The 19,669-nt window shown below is 42.3% G+C and overlaps 1 protein-coding gene across 1 annotated transcript in view; it reads right to left on the bottom strand.

The window, feature by feature from the left end:
* LOC307248586 (calsyntenin-2-like) overlaps positions 1 to 19,669 on the bottom strand; it is a gene marked incomplete at both ends in the record, with an annotated part of 246,647 nt that overhangs the window by 5,268 nt on the left and 221,710 nt on the right. Inside the window, 5 exons of the mRNA XM_080025007.1 lie at positions 492 to 637; positions 798 to 968; positions 5,712 to 5,923; positions 12,278 to 12,426; positions 15,290 to 15,456. Of these exons, the coding sequence (XP_079881133.1) occupies positions 492 to 637; positions 798 to 968; positions 5,712 to 5,923; positions 12,278 to 12,426; positions 15,290 to 15,456 (845 nt within the window). The remainder of the gene's footprint in view (positions 1 to 491; positions 638 to 797; positions 969 to 5,711; positions 5,924 to 12,277; positions 12,427 to 15,289; positions 15,457 to 19,669) is intronic.

Genomic DNA, 19,669 nt, shown 5'->3' with positions numbered 1-19,669 from the left:
GCTTTCTAGCAGTGCTTCAAAAATGTATCTTAATGAACAAGAGTGGTCGGGTTGGTTCCGCCATCTTTATTCCCCCCCCCCATATTACATTAATGGAAAGCACTAAGGACAGTTCCATTAACCCTTATCTATTTCAGCAATCTTATTGTTTTACTGGCTGCAACTAACAATCATTTCCATAAGCCATTTGTTTTTTTGCTCATAGATGATTTAGTCAGATGTTGTGTCTATACATGGTCAGAAAGAAAAACATAATTTCCAGAGCCAGGAAAGTGAAACAGTACAAAAGATAAACCATGATATGTTTCAGAAAAAAATAAACAACAAATGTAACTTGAGCATCATATACAGTATGACACACTGACACACAGAGGTAAAGACACCGAATGCAAGAAACATTCGACAAATTCCCACTGAGTATAACCTGTGTCTTCCAGTGAAAGCCCTGTATCTCTTTATACGTCATCAGTCAAGCTGTGGGTCACACTCACCTCCAGACTAAACTCATTGCTGGTGTAGCGCCCGTTGAGCTCTGAGCAGGTGAGGCGAAACCTCCTCTCTGTTAACTGTCCGGGACGCCAGTTATAGTAACGCACCTGTCTGATCACCTGTTCATAGTTGGACATGGAGTCCACACCTGTAGAATAAAGCAGGGTCAGCACAGCTTAAAAAAAAAAACGTTTTTACATGCGGCAGATGAAAGGGAAAGTTACAATATTAGAGGCATTGGTCAGTAACTGGCTAAGAGTACGCTGCATTTTAAGTAGCTTGGTGGATTGCCATTGTAACCAACCTACCATATATGGACATGCCAGAGGTGGAGTTAGTGGCGTCGAGGTGTTTTCCCAGTAGAGCGCTGCGCTGCAGTTGGAGGGACTCTTGGTCTGGTCTAAGCTCCTCCCCCAACACCAGGACATCACAGTAGTCCAGGTTATGAATGATCTCCTCCTGCACCCCGGGACGACGTGCTACACACACACACACACACACGCGCACACACACACACACACACACACACACACACACACACACACACACACACACACACACACACACACACACACACACACACACACACACACACACTGTTGTAATTTGCTTTGTCCGATGCTGGTGAACATCTGAATAAATTGGCCCTGATCTCATTTTGTAATCTAGGCTTTTTAAACAGGAGGGACGTTTGCTGATACAACTTGTATGTGGGGTCAGTTTCTATTTTCTGCTAGGAATAAGTTCTCTCTCATAATCAGCTTTGCCGCCGTGCCCATGGCAGTCCCATTTCTAGGCACCTCAGTGGGAATACTTTTAAGTCCAGGTCCCTTTTTTTCCTCATCTCACAAAATTAAACAAACTTATACTGTAGATTCAATCAAATATACCGTTTCTTATATGACCGTCGTGTAGGCTATATATGCAGCCTTTATTGTCACCTGACTGTCTGACTGCCATTTGTGGAATACAAAGAAACTAGGACACTTTGAAGAACCACAATTCAAACAGATCAGGACACAACACACCTGCCTCCAGTCCCAGACTCCAATTAGTCTCTGAACATAGACGGCGCCGTGAGCTGCTGAGCTGCTGTGGTAACAAGTCCCTTCAGACAGCTCCCATCACAGCCATGGCTTGATAGCTGCTGGGGCTCTTTGACAGTCTACTAAGCACTAGAGCTTCCACCTCTCACTGCTACACAGCCTTCTCCCTCACTGTCAGTCCCCGGGGGAAGGAAGCAGCTATACCCATTTAACAGCTTCTCAGAAGAGAAAGATGGATGGATACGTAGGGTGTGTGCCTCGACATCTCAGGGGGATAAGGCAGGAGAAAGAGTGAGCAAAATATGTAGAAAGTTGTGTTCCAGAAAATAAGATTGCTAATTGTGATTGTTGTCTTCAGTGAACGCTTCAAGTAACTTCACCGTAGCCCCCGTTAGCTCGTTAACACATTAGCGACAAGCTGGTGAATGTCGTGGAGGATGTTGTGTCTTAAGAGTGAGCGAGAAGTTGGTGGAAAACAATACAGAGCAAACTTCAATGAAGCAACTTCATATGAATGCTAACATCGCTCTGTGTCAGCTAAATGTATTAGTATCAAATGTTTGCTAACACACTAGCCAAAAAAAAACCCCATAGCAATGACAGGGCAGAGGGTTGTGTTTTCCAGTGTGTTTGGGATTTTTTTTGCTGCCCAGTGGCCAAACATATCTATAATTATTATGATAATAAACCTAATAATAATAAAACATAAACTGCTAAAATGCAGCCTTGAAAATCCACTTAAATAGCGCCCAGGGAACCAATCTTTTTTATGTTTCAGCATATTTACAGCGATAGTATGTGGCACTGACATTTAAAAGCCGAGGAGGGAGGACATATTCTTCCAGTGTAGCAATTTAAAGTGGAGCTCGTCAGCAATAAAACAGACTGTTGCAAGATTTAGCTAAACATTTCCATGACACTTTATGACACTTCTCCACTTGTGTTCAGTGACACAATTTCTGGGAAACATTACAGAGATGCTAGTAAGTAAAAAAAGACAAATAAGTAAACACATTACAATAGACAAATCGAGGTTGTTCCCTGCTTCACTACACTTACACCCATTGATGATGTCTTTAAAGCAACTAACTCGTATAACTCAAACATGTGATGTGTGTTTGGATACCTTCCCCAAAATATGATTTATTTATTTCTCACATTTGCAGGCTGTTAGTGATGGGTTTATACTTTCCAAACTGCATGTGGTTATAGCTGAGCCTTGTCACAGTAACACAGTTGCCTGGCTTTGTTCTAAATTCTGCTTCATAATGAAAGGTGAACTAACAAAAGTGTTCACAATGGCTTACCCAAGCTAATAAAGAAGCCTGTACTGTCCCAGGAACAGTTTATGTGATTGGGCAGCCAACACTGATCTTTAAGCTACAGTGTGTGGGTGGCATGGCAAAAAAAATAAAAAAAATAAAATAGAGCTGGCCTCCCTATAAAGAATTACGAAGAAAAGAAAAGAGATGGAGAAAGGCTGCCTTGGAGAGCCACTGAAAACAGGCGGTCGAGAAGAAAAGAAATGGAAGCTAAATAAAAACAGCTCTAAAGCAAAGCAGGGGAAGGGAAAGAGGACAGAAGATGACCATGAAAGTTGGTCAAGATGTTGAGCATTACAGATGAGGAGCTAAAGAGAGAATGGATGACATTGGCAGAATCAGAATAAGCCTTTGAAAAGATACTGCGGAGTGAGACGGGGGGAGAGGTATGAAGTGGAGCGGGCTCAATGAAAAGACAAATGAACGACAGAGAGAGAGACAAAGCATAGAACAGGGGCGAGGGAGGTGATTAACAGGGCCCAAAAGAAGCTAACCACAAGAAGAAATATGTGATTTATCTCGAATCCTTTAAGCCCCGGGAGAACACAAAATCTGCTCATTATGGAACTTCATCATGGCTCAATCTCCCTCTCCCACACACACTCTCTGTCTCTCTCTCTCTCTGTCTCTCTCTCTCTCTCTCTCTCTCTCTCTCTCTCTCTCTCTCGCTCTCTCTCTCTCTTTCTTCTCAGTTCCGGCTTCCAGCTAATCTCTAGCCCCGCTGCTGCGGTCTCTATTTCACCGGCAGAGGAAAAGCTCCACTGACTCCTGAAAGCGATGCCACTCTCTCTTGCTCCTCTTTCTTCGCCGCATTACGCACAATGGAGGGGCCTTAAAAACCCTCCCCTCTCTCCCTCTGCTTATCTGCTCCTAATTGGCTGCTAGCGGTGGGTCCCGGGGCTGGGGCCAGGCTGGGTTGTTCCATGCCTTATAGGTGGTCAGATTGTAGAGCATGCCGGGATTGTAAATGTCATAGTGATTTGCTGGCAGTCAAGGCTGTGCGACCCTGAGAATCAGTCTGGTGCTAGGTGGAGGTCTTACTCAGCAGGAGGGGGGAGACTAAAGTGGTGTAGCAGACAGATAGGAGAGTGTATGGCAATAGTAGAGAAGCTAATGCCTACAGCCCTGAATGCAGAGGGATGGACTGCAGCAAGAAAAGGACTCGACACAACAGGAAGGGCACTTGTCCTCAACTTTAACTGAGGGGCTCTTACAGTGGAGCTGTAGGTGCTAACCAAATACTTCTTCTTCCTCCCGTGCAAACAAAGGTAACCCAATTGAAAAATAAGGGTCCTATTCATTTCTATGGAAAAATGCTCAGTGGCGTATGGTGCAATTTCATGCAGATACTTCCTGGTTGTGGGATCCATAGAGCATGCTCAGTGTGATCTTTCTCACGGAAGGCCTTGAACCCAGTGCACGTTTTGTGCTTTTAAAAACCTGAACATTGAATTGAAAAACTTTTGGAACGGCATGAAAAGTCCAAGCATCTATTACAGTAAGACCTGTTTCATCGTTTAAACTGCGGACCTCCTCCTTCTCCTATAAACAAAACACTTTGGGTTGCTTTTTAAAATGACTCTTTACGTGTTTTTAGTACATGACTTTCACATAAGTAGTATAAGCCATTGATTGATATCCAGACAGCTTTTTTTCAGAGACATAATCCTCTTTCACTGTTGCATGGGAGTGAATGGCGGGATCAATTTCTGGACCCAGGGAGCACAATAGACAGGCAATATCTAGCAAAACCAAGCTTGGCAGCTCAGCCCATGGTTGCATATGATTCTGGCGATGATCCCGGGGGCCTTATACAAACACACAATGGAAAAGCGAGTGGATATGTATGGTTATTGCAAACCCGCTGCTGACTCACACTTCTTTGGAGTTTCTATAAGCTTTATTTCCTCCGAGCTAGAGAACGTGGCAGTGTGAAAACAAAATAAAAACTTTTGCTTTGGGTTCACCTTGCATGCACCTGCCTCTGATTCAAGTCCTGAGAGGCCCAATGAAATGTTCAGCATTCTCTGAAGCTTTGTTCTGATAGCAAGACAGGTGGCGCTGCATAGGCCACGGGACTTTATGAATGAATGAGCATATTGTTTAAGTGAAAAACTTCTGAAATATTAAGTGGAGACAGATGTATACCTGCAGGGACAGGGAGGAACGTATCTCCCACCCAGGGAGCTACACTCAGGATTGTATATACCTTTCGGAGGATAAACTTGTTTTTGGGAAAGCACCATGTAAGACTACAGTACAATACTACTTAGGCTACCTGAACATCATTTCCAAATCACAAGTAGTTGATACATCTTATTTTTTTTTCATTTTGCATTAATGGAGCTACTACAGTATATTAAGAGCCCAGAGGTTACCACCAGAGGCGGACTTATCATTAGGCAAAGGTAGGCATTTGCTTAGGGCCCCAACGGCCCCATGAAATGTTTCCTAAACCTATGTAATGGTTGAGTTTGAGAGTTTTAAAATTATACATATATCTTTTTAACTTTTCGCTTATTAATAATGTCTTCCTAACAATCCATATGTTAAAATGCCATCAGAACGCTTAATTCACGAGTGCCTCAGGACCCCCCCCCTTTACATTACATTGGACTATTCCATGATCTCACTGTACACCTTCAGAGATGATTCAGCAGAAGACACTAGGAAACAGAGAAATGGATCGGTGAACAGAAACACTGAGAAAAGAGAAGCTAAGTACTGAATAGGGGAGAACGTAAAAAACAAAATAAAAGATGTTATACATAGGTCTAAGGTGTTTGGCCTGAGCCCCCCAAAAAGACTCAATCCGCCCCTGGTTTTCCCACCACATGTGCTGGTCCATCCATACCTGTGTGATGTGTGGAGGTGTCTGCCCTGGTGACTGTGCTGATGATGTGGAGGTCCTGGAACAGAGCCATGCCTACTGGCGTTCTGAGGTCGGAGGCCGGCCAGTTGAGTCTGTCCACTCCGGTGATGGTTATCCTGGGCTCGCTGGGCTGCGACACCATCACCACCGCGTCTATGTCTGGGATGGTGATACAAGTGTCTTCTCCAAAACACCTGGACACACGGTGGGGTGAAAGAAAGGCAGAGAGAGAATGAGAATGACTGAGAGCTGGATGACACTTAAGTAGGAAGCTGACACTGTTGGCAGCCCTGTTTTTTCTATTCACTGCATTTGCTGTGTGGTTGTCACTTTTCCAATCTAGCCAGTAACAGGGTTTTGAAGACCTCAGCACTGCAGAGTCAGATTGAAGGCTCTGTGTGAAACGTCTACCTAAAATACAGTGACATAAGCATGTATTGTCATTTTCAGGTCAAAATATATCTATACCTGGGCCACATTTTGTTTAAAAGTGCAGAGTCAACTGTTTCAACAGCACAGTGTAGTTATGACCTGCTTCCCATGTAAGCATAGTCATTAACATACTTTAAACATTATGAGAGAGATGCAAGAGAACACTTTTAAAAGGGTCGGTTTGTTATTCCAAATAGAGCATGCAACTCTTCGTGTTGATTGAACATTTTGGTTTTTAGTATGGATTAAACAAACAAGATGTAACATGTTAATTAGTGAGCTTTGGAGGTGCTTGATACCTTTGGACTGAGCCAGCCAAGCTGTACCAGAAGAGCTAATGCATGATGGGTAATACCCTTTCATTTCTCATATGCTAATTAAGCAGCTGCATCCTCAAATAAAAGTTTCTATCTCCTGTGGATGTTGTCCGGTGGTTTTTCCTGTCATGTTATAACAAAACTTTTCTCCATTGACGAACAGAGTTACTGAAAGGGAAAACTGAAATCTGTCACAATACCATGACATGACATCAAGCACAACCACCCACACATGTCCTTCACATTATGTCTCATGAGTGTCCCTTTGTGAGGGTGAAAAAAATAAATGAAATGCACTTGGTGACATCGTCATATATTGACAGGGGGACTAAGTGCATTTCATTATTTCCAACCTCTGCCTCATTCCATTTAATATAGCTGAACTGAACTATCAGTGAGGAGGAGGCCATAAGTATGTGTTTATGTAAGTATGTATTTGTATGTATCTGTATGTACAGTATGTATACACACACACACACACACACACACACACACACACACACACACACACACACACACACATACACACAGCTATGCAAATGAGGGCAGACATCTGACTCACCACCATTGTGACACATTGATTGATACACATATCCACACGTGCAAGACTGCAGATTACACATCAATCAAAAAAAAAAGAAGAGAAATTTGAAATGAGAAAAGGACAAGGTGGAGGGAGCGGGACGCAAGGAAGGAGGGAGGGAGTGCAAGCCGTGAAAGCTGAACAAACAACACCATGATTTTTTTGTTTTTACATTTCACCGAAAGCCTTTCAAGCACACAAACATCTGTCGGTGGGAGGGACATCAGTGCTTCATCTCCCTGCTGTATAGCGCTGGAATCGGCTTCAGGAAGAGAATCATAACAAGCTCATTTCCAGCGTTGGCAAAACCTGAGCCGTAGAATCTCAGATGTTTTGCATTCTGTGTTTTCTCATCTGCATTTTGATGTAAACTACCTGCTGCAATGAATAAATCCATATGATGAATTTCCATATGTTTTTGTGTCTCCAACCAGGTAGCCTTATCTGAATGTGCCTGGGTAGACTTGGAAAAACGAATCTGCCGTGAATAAGGTATGGGTTTGGCTCAGCTAAACATTTAAAAAGTTTTTATATACATATTTGCTAAGCATGACTCATACATACTATCACATCTATGTACAAAATAACCCCTGGGGTTGAACAACAACAATCAATTTTTATATTTCAGATGCCCAATCATGTCACTACACATTTAAGCTAGGTTGGTGGACTTACCTACAGTATAGACTTCCATAGGTTCCAATGGTACATTTAGTAATGGCCATTCCGATGCACTAATTTCATCAGTACTACAACACTAGACTCTACAGAACAGACGTAATGTTTTCATACTCTCATTAATTTCAGGCATTTCTTCTCTGCCGTATTCCGATTGATGTTAAGCTACTGTCAACAAACAAATTATTATTTTTTTTTTACATAATTACCCCAACTATAAAAGAAAGGCCGCAAGACTTTAAATGTACAGTGTTGAGTTTTATTATGGAAGATTAATATTGTTTAGGGAAAAACTTAAGGTGGAAAGCCTGTATTAATGTGTGTTATGGAAATCTACATCACTGGAAATCTACATCATTCTGAATTGATCAAGAACACATGTAAACATGGAGGAATTCATGAGTTTTTATCATAATATACTGCATACTATAAGTCTGTCCCAAATTAACCGGACAAAAAGCAGAATAGAAAGATTGATGTCAGAATTGACAGTACTGTACATGCTAGGGACTTAACCCCACTCTCATTGTGTTGTATAGCTGTGTCCAAAGCCGCTCGTTTATTATTCCTTCATTCTAAACGCGCTAAACCAGACAAACTCAGTGATTTACTCTATTGTAAGCAGTATACAGAGACACTTGTGAATATCATCATCATGTTTTGTCATCACTGACAGCTGTCAGGTCAGATTAATCTAATCTTGGCCTCTGTAAACATGACACATTGCACTGTGGGATCAGTTGGCAGAGAATAATGTTCCAGCCAGGGACAATACCTTTTTCATTGCGTTGAAATATTTGATTTTTATTGCACTGCAGTGAAGGCATTCAGTGCATAAATGTCACACACAGACAGTCTAATACTAAAACGGTAGGCAGTAAATATATGTTGAGCTTGTAAGGAATGATTTGGAAGAACTGACACAACCAATGGCCGATGTATTAGAACATTGCCAAGCACATTTATTTACCGTATTTAAGTTTCTTTTGGGCTTTACAACACACTTACAGTGTGGAGCACGTAAAGGATCAGATATGTTTTGGAGGTGCATTTGGTATTGTGTCACATTCAGGAAGCTTGATTACTGACTTTAACTAAGCTGATGGAAAAAGAGAAAGATTCAGTTTCCTGAAAGACTGTAGGCTATGTGAATATACATAAATGAAATTCCTGAAACTTGCCTGACGGATGGAAAATTAACTATTGCCTCTAATCCTCTGCAGTGAGTTATCTGAGGCCATGGTTTTTAGACACGTACAGGTTTGGGGGCATTGTGTTATCTCTCCTTTTCTTTCCTGTGGCCATGGCCGCTGCTGCTGTGTGTCTGTTCTCTGTTTCGGGCACCAAGCCATTGTTGTGAGCAGTGGGAGATACAAACTCAGTGATGCAGGGAGGTGGCTGCTGCGTGGGTTTTTGCCTAGCTGAAATAAAGAATGGATGAAAAGCCTGGAGCCAGTCCAACTTAATTATAAAGAAATATGACAAGGGAGCCTTAAAGGGCTCCTGCGAAAGATTAGTGCTGGTGGTTACTTTTGATTTGTCTAAATGCCTGCGGTAATTGCAATTATTAGTTGTCTGGGTGAAACAAAGTGAATTGCATTTGAATGGCATCTCTGTTTATTCGTGAAGAGGGAAAGTGTCCACAGCAGTCTGGGGGGGATGCTGACGTGCTATGGCAGGAGGCCATGTTTCAGGAACTCTGACTAACTAACTCATTTGCAGAGAATCTTTTCGGCTGGTGTGTGTGTTCTGGATGGATTACTAAAAACAACAAATTGGAAGTTAAATCACCCGTGTTATCAACGTGGCTCTACACATGCGTTTGCTGCTGCTGCTGGGAAAAAGCAGTGTGCACACAGCCAAATAATACACACACTCTCTATAATGGCCATGGCAACAGGAAGACCCTTCAGCGGTCAGAAACAAATGACCTTTACATTCAAAAGCATAAGCTCTTGTAAGCAAAATCCTGTATGGCTCCTATATAATAGAGGTCTTAAGACATGCAACTTTTTATGCTGAAAATCTGTGTAGCGTGATATTAATATAGAAAAAAAATGTAACATTTAAAAAATCCTACTGAATCCTGTAATGTGTATTCTCATCTGGCCCAACACAAAGCTATATATGGGATGGGATAAACATCCTAAAAAGCTGTCCACTATTCTCTTTGACATTATACCGAAAGCAATTACCCTGCTAATCACACATTTGACATCTGAATTATGATTCATCTCTGAACTCATTCATCTCTATACCATCTACTGCTGCAGGACTAAGAGCCAAAAATATCATCTGTTCAAACCACTGTCTGGGTGCTGCTCATAAGATCTAATCCATTCATTTGGCAATAATACAGAAACAGATATACTGTCTCTGCACCTTTGTTAATATGCAGTCACTGCATTTTAGGAGCAAACTTGCTTCTGTAAATTCATTCCTATGTGCATGTATAGTGTTGTGGCAGGCCTCAGTTAAGGACACACATGTTCTTTATTCACATACTAAAAATGAGATTGGCAATCTAAATATATCCTATATCTATAGGTATACATAATAATAAAGAACCAAGAAGCCATTCAATTGGAGGCATTGCATTGTGCGGAAATATAAGCAAAAACTAACATGACCTTTAATTATTTTTTACATTCCATTGTTGGAGTTTCTAAGGGCACATAGAGCTTACAGTATATTTCACACTGATAACAGGGAAATGGTGGAGGATTAATGTAGTGCAGTAGGTAGCCAATAGGGAGTGATTTCAGACACAGCCCACCATTTATTTTTCTACTAAAGCCTCAACACACCCATTGTGGACACACACAGTTATGAGGGCAGTTTAAACAAAGATAAAGCTATATGAAAAATGTCCACGTCAAGCACCTTTATGTACAGTACATGTTCGGTGTATGTGTGTGTGTGTGTGTGTGTAATATATAAGCATAATCTCTAAACTACTCTCCATGAAAAATGTAATAAGTTTTGTTAAAAAGAAGAAAATATGACAGGCGGGCCCACAGGGGTTTGTTAACATTCATGGTGTTTGCTTGATAAAGTTTTCTGACGCCCGCAGTAATTGCATTCTTTAGCTGTCAGGAAGAAATAAGTTTAATTGCAAAGGAAACATATTTAACATCTCAGTTTATATGTGAGGAGTGATGCTGTCTGTAGAAGAAGGGGGGAGGGAAGGGTTACTGCAGTTGCAGACGTGTTATGGCAGTAGGCCACGTTCGAGGCTCTCAGCGTAACTAACTCAGCTGAGGAGACAATTTTCTAATGGATGTAAGCAAACAAACTGGAAGCTGCATTACACTGTATCAATGAGTCTATTAAATGGAAGCTTATGCACTGGCCCCTAACAACCGCAAGCAAAGTTTCATGCTGGTTTTGTCCATATACACACACGCACGCATGCACACATGCACACACTCACGCATGCACACACACAAAAACACAAACACACACACTCACACACACACACACACACACACACAAACAGAAACACACACACACACTCGGGCATAAACACACTTGAGCATAAACACTGCTATGGCAACAAGCGCAGACCAGTCAGCAGTCTGCGAGAATTTTTTTTTTTTAACATTTAGCGATGATGCAAGCTCGGGCATCTTTAGCATAATGTATTCCTTGCTAATCGGTGTGTACCTCTAACTACGATCACCAGCAGCCTGTGCAGCACACAGACACACACACACACACCCCAACACACACACATACAAACACTCGCACACATACACACACACACACCCCAACACACACACACACACATACAAACACTTGCACACATACACACACACACACACACACACACACACACACACACACACACGCACACACACACACTTCTGCTGTGTGAGTTGAAGCTTGCGTTGCCCATGTCCCTGCGTCGAACCCAGCAGGGGGGCGGGGAGTGAGCCCCAAAGGGCTATGCTGCAGGGGTCTACATATATTTAAAACAATCATGAATTTTAATGGCAACCCGCCAAGGGACTCTGTTTTACCAGCCAGCCTCTCTATCTCTCTCTCCCCTCCCATTCTCTCACACACACACACACACACACACACACACACACACACACACACACACACACACACACACACACACACACACACACACACACACACACACGTTCTTCTCTTTTTATATCTCTTTCCCCTCCGAAACCCAAGCAGAATTATTAATACATGACATGAAAATGTAAAAACTGGCCCCCGGTGGTGGCAGCGAACAGAAGAAAATAAGTTGTATTAAAGGAAAAGGAAAGCGACAGCAGAGGAAAGGAGGAGCAGAGAAGGGAGTGAGTGAGAGAGAGGGAGGGGTGGTGCGATCAAGAAGGAAGCTTTTCTATCAGTCAGGCTGTGATATCCGCTGTGGTGTCTTTACACTTAGCAGAAGGGTCGAGGTGGGTTAATGCTCCTTACATCTTAGAGATATGGGATGTAGGAATGTTGAAAAGTAACAAAACGAAAAAATAATAATAAGATAAAGGAGAAATAAAATCATTTGTTGTACGTACTGGACGACAGTGGATATGTGCAGACGTCGGATGCCCGGTGTGGGGAACTGGCGAGAGTTGATGTAGGAGACCTTCCTCACAGCGGTGTTAATGTTTTCCATATCCTCTCCCTCCATTACCAAGATAGACTGGGCTGGGTTAAAGTGGAACTGTCGGAGAGAAAAGACAAAACAGAGATGTTAGATGGATGGAGAGGGGAGACAGGTCTTGATAAAGTGTTGACGGATGCAGAGCCATTTGTTCGTAGACACACTCAATCAGTTGGAATTGACACGCGGTTGATTTGTGTAGCGTCTGGTATGGACACTATCTGCTCATACAAGGACTGACAGAGTGAAAGAGAGACAGTGTTCTAGACAGGAGAATATGGGTGGACAGACAGACCTGTTCAGAGGGGGCCTGGGGCAAGAAATGCTGCTGGGCCCCTATGAACACTCCCTTCCTACCGCTTTCAGTGTCATGTGTAGATTTTTTTAACTAACTGGCCCAAGATTTGCTTTGTAATCGAAAGTCATTCCGAAACAAAATACTGACGCACCGACCTTTTCTTTTTTTTAAGTAAGTACCTGAATATTTAATAGTAAAACAGAACCTGCCTTGAACCTGAAAAGACAACTTTTTTTAATTTCAAGACTTATTTCTTGCCACTTGGTGAATATAATTTTGTTTTTCACTAAAGTTCACTCGCTCTAATGCAATCTAATTCTTGAGCTGTACGGATAGGTTTTCTATTATTTTATCCGCCTAATCCGCTGAGTGTATGCGAAATAACAGAAACACATCATTTCATGATGCGCACACACACACACACACACACACACACACACACACACACACACACACACACACACACACACACACACACACACACACACACGGCTAAGCCACAAATCTGGAGCTATTTAGGGATAGGACAGTTGAAAATGTTGCACTCTCGGTAAGTACTTGAAACATAAAGAATGACCATCTGTCATGTTGATCCGACTGCCAAAGTTTGAAGCAGCTCTCATGTGTGATACAACTATCACAAAACACATCTACATTCCACCTCAACAGGAGGCAGAAACATAAGGCATTATTTATGCCGGACACCAATCCAAATACTCCAGCACTGACTTTTTAGTCAATCGTTTTATTTCTATCAATTTCACAGTACAGAGCATCAGACCACACACTGAAGAACATCATGTTTGTACTGCATTGCCGTGCATCAGCAATGTCACTTTGACTTCACTGTGATGGATGGCCTATTTTAAAGTAGTATCAAGCTTTGGCAAATGGACTGCTGGACAGGAAGACAAACAGTAGTATGTATTTTGTACTAAATGTCCCAAAACCTGAGTAAACACTTGTATGCCCCTTCAAGATAAAAGGGGATCAAAAATAGTCAATATTCTCTCCTCACAAGTATAGTTTGAGAGTGAGGGGTATGTTCTCCTGCTGAGTTTGATGGTCTTTATTTGAGGCCCCTTCTTTACTTTAAAGAGGGTTTAGTGTTCTCCTGGGCCGAGTGTCTCCCATTCTCTAAAAGTGGCCTTTAGCAGCAGGGGGAAAACACTTGAGCTATTCACTGGGCTCTCCATACACTTCCCTCTCCACTGTCATTTCCCCCTTCACAGTGGACCTCCTCCTGCTGTCTCCCTCTCACCTCCGGTTTTATCCTGATACAATGGCTGTCTATCCTCCTCTCTACCCTTTCTCCATCCCTCTTTGTCATATACTCCTCTGATTGTGCTGTGCCAGCCCCTTCCACCTGCTCGGCTAAATGCTGTTCTCTAAAGCCTCCTGTGGACTTATGGGGAGGCCGGGGTAAGAAAAAAAATTCAAATAGCTCTCGAAAGATAAACTGCACTGGCCCTGGAGATGGTCTTCCTACTTCTCTTTCCTCCTCCCAACCAGTCTCCCTCAAGGATCTCTTTGCTGCACCCCAGCACAAAGGGACTATGTATGGGAACAGCAGCAGGAACGAGGGAACGAAGAAAAAGAGGGAAGAGAGAGAAAGATAGAGAAAGGGATAATGGAGCAGTGGGAGGGCTGTTATAGTTGGTGGCTGTGAGTCCACACAAGCCCCTATCCATCTTGTCTGCCCTCTATCTTCCACGGAGCAGGGAGATGGATTAGCTGTGGCGGGGAAAGGGGGCCGGAGGGGCTTTTGAGCTAGCCGAGGAGTTTAAAAAGGGAAAGCCAACTCATGATTTAGCTGTGGCGATTTTAAAGTTTTTTTTTTTTCTGTCAACTGGGGATCAACATATGTCTGGTTGGTTGTGTATGAGTGGGCTGGAGGATGTACCCTGAATTCTCAGTAAAGTGTGGCGGCTATTGCTAAGCAAGTAGAGTGGTCGTCCACTGATAGCAGGGGTTGGTGGTTGGAACCCCCGCCTCCTGCCCCATTTGGAAGTGACCCTGGTCAAGACACTGAACCCCATATTGCTCCTGATGGTTAGCTTGCACCCTGTGTGGTAGGTGCAGCAATCGGTGTATGAGTATGTGTGTGTGCATGGGTGAATGACACAAACTATTTAAAGCGCTTTGGAAAAAAGCCCCATGTACCGGTAAGTGCAGTCCAATTATTTTAATGAAACTGTTTTACATTGTAGGAAATACTTTTACTTGCTTTCTTGCCGAGGGTGAAATGAGGAGAATTAAAGCACTCCCATGGCTCTCATGCCAAAGTTAACATGTGCATTGCTTTTTCATTGCGTTTGATTTGGCTTGATGGAGTGGCCAGGCATCCAGTTGAGAAGGACAGATACAACAGAAAATCAACCTTTTCATATTACTCCCAGAAAGAAAGCGAATGAGTGTTATCGCCAAAATGACAAACCGTTCCTTCAAGTTTAACTTTAAAAAAAACAAATGAAGTCAATGTGTTATCTGTATCATTGGAACTTGGAGTTAGAGTTGCTACAAAGGCTTATCTCCTGAATTGAACTAACTAAAATGAGGCTTGTCACTGCAGGTAAGGTCTCCGTCCTGCAGTGCACCTGTGTCACTGTGTGCATGTGTGAATACCTTTATGCTCTTATCCAGACTCTCTAGAGAGTTGATGTCCAGTCCCTCTTTGCAGGCCTGCAGACAGGAAATTACTTTCTGACTCTCGATCTTCCCCGGTCGGATGGTCAGTCCAGACAGGCTGCCACGGAAGTACTGAGTGAACCACGGCTTGGCCACCTCCCCACCTACACACACACACAAACAATCATACACACACATTCAGTAGAATAGTTCATAACATGCCTTTCCGGAACCTATAGTACAATATCGCTTGAGGTATATTGCGACACCATGGGTTATATAATCAATATTTGCTTTGTTGTCTTTTGCATCTGATGTCACTAGATTTTAAGTGCAAAGTGCCCAATAACAAAAGTAATTAAAAGACCAACCAGTTATAATGTGGTGCTCCTCTACCTATTCTAATAATGATTGGGTTACAGAAATCTCAAAGTCACATTAGATATTACATGTGTTGAGGGTTGATCTACTGTACAATAATCACCACGGTTTCAGGACCACTAAATTTAAGACTGACCTTCTTCACTCTTTAATCATGGGACCTGATTACCAAATTATAGCTATAATTGGGCTTGAGGTACATGTTTTGTGGCTCCGTTCTGTGACTAAGCGACAGGGTGCCTGCTGTAAAGGTTCAAGTGTTACTAAGCCAGCCCACCCATAAAGGAAGTCAACACACTTAAAGGGTGTGCTCTAAACTTTGTAAAGGCCAGTACCAGCAAGACGAGTCTCCAAACCACTCATTAGCAAGCAGAAAGGTTACTAGATATTGGTCTCAAAATTGTACCTTTCTTTCCATTTCTTTTCTTCCTTTTTTACATTACCTCACTCCCTCTTTCCTTTGCTGCTTGTCGCCAAGTCACAAGGAAGTCCACCATATAACTAAAGGTATAGACCAGTCCCTTAGGCCAATAACATTATATCAAAAAAGTACAAACTTGTTCAATCATCAGAAACATTTGGAGAATGAAGTGAATCAATGTCTGATGGTAAATAAATAGCTTAAGCGTATTCCAAGAACACATGAGCTCATTTCTGTCTTTATATCAATTTATCTGACTATAGGACACCCCGGAGACACATCTTTCTACACAATCTTCCATAGTCTGTGTGCCAGTTCCTGTGCGTTCGATCACTGAGTACATTATCCTGGGCATGCTCGACTGTCTACCATGTATCAAAAAAGGAGACTACTTATGAGCAGAAACTGAGGGAAGTTGCTCAATCTTCAACAAATGTCTTAAAGGCCTACTTCACCGGTTGGAATATGAAGGTGTATTGAACTCAGAGATCCTGTTTAGTATAAATGTGCAATTTTTTTAAAAATCGGATCATCTTAGCCTGAGAAAAGGCAGAAAGAGTGTTTTATGGTCTCACTGTCTAACCCTACAGTTTCCTTCTTGTGACATCACAGTAAGGGTTAGGATTAACAGGACAGCTGAGCCAAGGGAAGACTAAGGGAATACTGAGGGAAGAAAAACCTCATTCATTATATTATAATAGTTATTTTATAATGATAGAACGCTGGTTCCGTATGGGTGAAGTATTCCTTTAAGTCCCACTGTTGGTAACAGCAATCACCAGCAAGGAAGCGAGTAGAATGACACTGAATCCCTCAGATGGCAAAAGATTTACGGCCTTTGCATTCTATTTACATTCTCTAAAGGTTGCTAAACCAGTTGGGATGGAAGGGCATCATCAAACTGGAAAGTAGTTTCAATGACGCTGCCTACGTTTCACCCTCAACGTCCTCGACACACCTTTCTTGACCTTTCCAACTTATTTTAGTATATGACCTTAATTTGGAAAATGCATCAGTACATCCTCGGTCATGGTTGTTCATTAAGAGGCATCCCAGATATTACACATTTTATGAAGTCTGCCTTTATACTGCCAAGGCTCTTGAACTGAATTTTTTTTAAATAAAACCACAACTCATGTATATGGAGAGCAGGCTGTGAACTTATTCTACCTCCATAGCAGGCTTCCTACTTCAGCCAACAGATCCAATAATATCCATAAATCTAAAAAGTTCAGTCAGTGTGCAGGTGGAAAAAAACAGTAGACCAGTATACTACTTCATACGCCCTACTTTCCTGGTGTGAAATCATGCAAGAAATGGACGGCAGCAACTGCTGATGTCAGGTTCAACCCCTACACATGCTAAAATGCAGCTACATTCCGTTCCATGGTCGGTTGGATAGAGCAATCCTACTGCCCCTGAAGCAGACAACAGAGTTTGAATGGTTTTGTAATCTACCCATATTCTTTGGCACCCACTATACCAATGCATTGCTTTCCCAAGTGAGAGAGATATGAATCCATTTCCTTGACTGGATATACTCAGCTATGAATATTGTCACGGCCGAACTCTCTCACTTACCTGTGCCTTTCTGTCCTCACGGTCCCTTTGTCGCTCGGATAATGTTTTAATATTACATGAATTTAGGTTTAGCACCCTCAGCATGCTTGTGCTACACTGTTTGCCCTCATGCACCTGCTCCCCAATTCTCAGTCTCAGTGCTAACTGTATTAGACTCCTTTGAGACAATTCTTGTTTTTAAAACTATTCAGCTAGAAATGTTAAAAAGTTAGCGGCACTTTAAACCTAATCATGGAGCTAAAGTTAGCTTTAAGTAGCTAGCTAGCCAGATCTACAGTATATGTAAACAAAGGGTAGGTACCCAAATAGTTGCCCACCGTAGCTAGCAACATACTTGTTTACAGAGCCTAGGCTGTGTATTAACACTGGCATTTTCACATGCATACAGTAAGGACAGGTAGAGGATCATGAGGAGATATTCACAGATTTTGACAAAAAGTGATTTTGTCAACAAGCATTCTTCAGAAATCACTGACTCCACCTTTAACTTGTCAGCAACCTACCCTTCACTGGAATCCAACTCTAGCCAATTCAACTATTGTTTCAATTAGTAGCCTACAATAAGCACAGCTGGTTTGAATATTCAAAGCCATATTTCTGCTTTATGCTAGCTGTTACCCTGCCCGGTACCAAGGGAGCAGAGTCTATTTCATAAAAACCACTAGATCGCATTTGGTTTCATGCATGTCACATTTATCTACGCTTCCCTTGCTGTCCCTCCGTAAACTCAGTTGCTATATATTATATTACAAATCAGTTGATATATATGTTCTTCCCTTTTTCCTGCCCCCTCTCCCTAGACGTACACATATCCACTCTGTCCCACACTGACAGATGTTATCAATTCAGGCTGTGGCCAGAGAAAGCCATTAAGGGTCCCCGACAGAGGGCAACATAAAAAAGAGACGCAGAGGAGAGGGGGATTACCGAGCAGAAATGATATGGGTGATAAAACCGCTGATCATTCCACTTTACAGAGGCTGCTTTTTACAGGGTGCCAGCCCTCTCTGTGCCCGCTCGATGTAGCCCGTCCTTGCTCTATAGAACCTCACTCTCCCTTCTTTACTACTTTTATTTGCATCATTTCCAAAAAAAAAGCAACAGATGAGACCAGGGAAGCATGGCTGAGCTGGAAATAGGATCATTACTTAAGTGTAGGAGTCTCTTACTTAACTGTGTGATTTATTGTATGGGTATCTGTATGAGCGCCTGCGGTCCTGTGTTTATTCATTAAACTGTATATCACTGTGATCGCTGTGTGCTCTGTTACGTTCACCAATGCTACCATTAGCTCTGGAGACAGCTAGGTTTTAAAGATACTCCAGAGGAACAAAGGCTCTGTTTGGTGTGTGACCTTTGTGAAATTAGATTAATTTCAAGTTTTTTTACCTAGTTCTAATGACTTGAGGGATGTGGGCTACTTTTACCTAAACTCTCTTCAGTTTATGCTCATTTATTTTGGTAGGATGAGTATGAAAGACACGATTTGTGTTTTAAGAAGGGACATTTCTTTTCCAGGGTTTCTTTGTCTAGCCTGGGAAAGAAGGCAGAATATTTGGTTGAAGACCGAGCTGTAAAAAATAATCTAATAATGAATTATTTAAAAATGCTGCATCTAAATATTGGTGTTTGATTAACCCATGAGGGGTTGTCACTCTGTGTGCAGGTAACGATCAAATCAATCAAAATCCTATGCAGCACATGGATATTTACTGTATGTTTTAATGTGTGCATGTGAGTGATCATCCATAGGGCTGGCAGAGTAGCAGTGTGTGTGATGACACAGTCGAGGAGAAAGACGAATGAGGTGAGATGGATGTGTTGCACACTGTTAGACACTTCTGAACATGGACACACTTGGCCAGGTCAGAGGGTAAATATAGGGCTGACTGTTGAAAACTGTGCAGCCAGCACTTATTCCCATTGAAGGAAAGAGGATGGGTGGGGGCAAACCTTATCTTGGAAAATAGGAGACTGTGGTAGGGTTTAACATG

This window comes from Ammodytes marinus (assembly GCF_949987685.1).
Source record: "Ammodytes marinus genome assembly, chromosome: 3".
NCBI lineage: Eukaryota > Metazoa > Chordata > Actinopteri > Uranoscopiformes > Ammodytidae > Ammodytes > Ammodytes marinus.
Note: the sequence above shows the minus strand (reverse complement) of the source record. Positions and strands in the feature narration are given on the sequence as shown.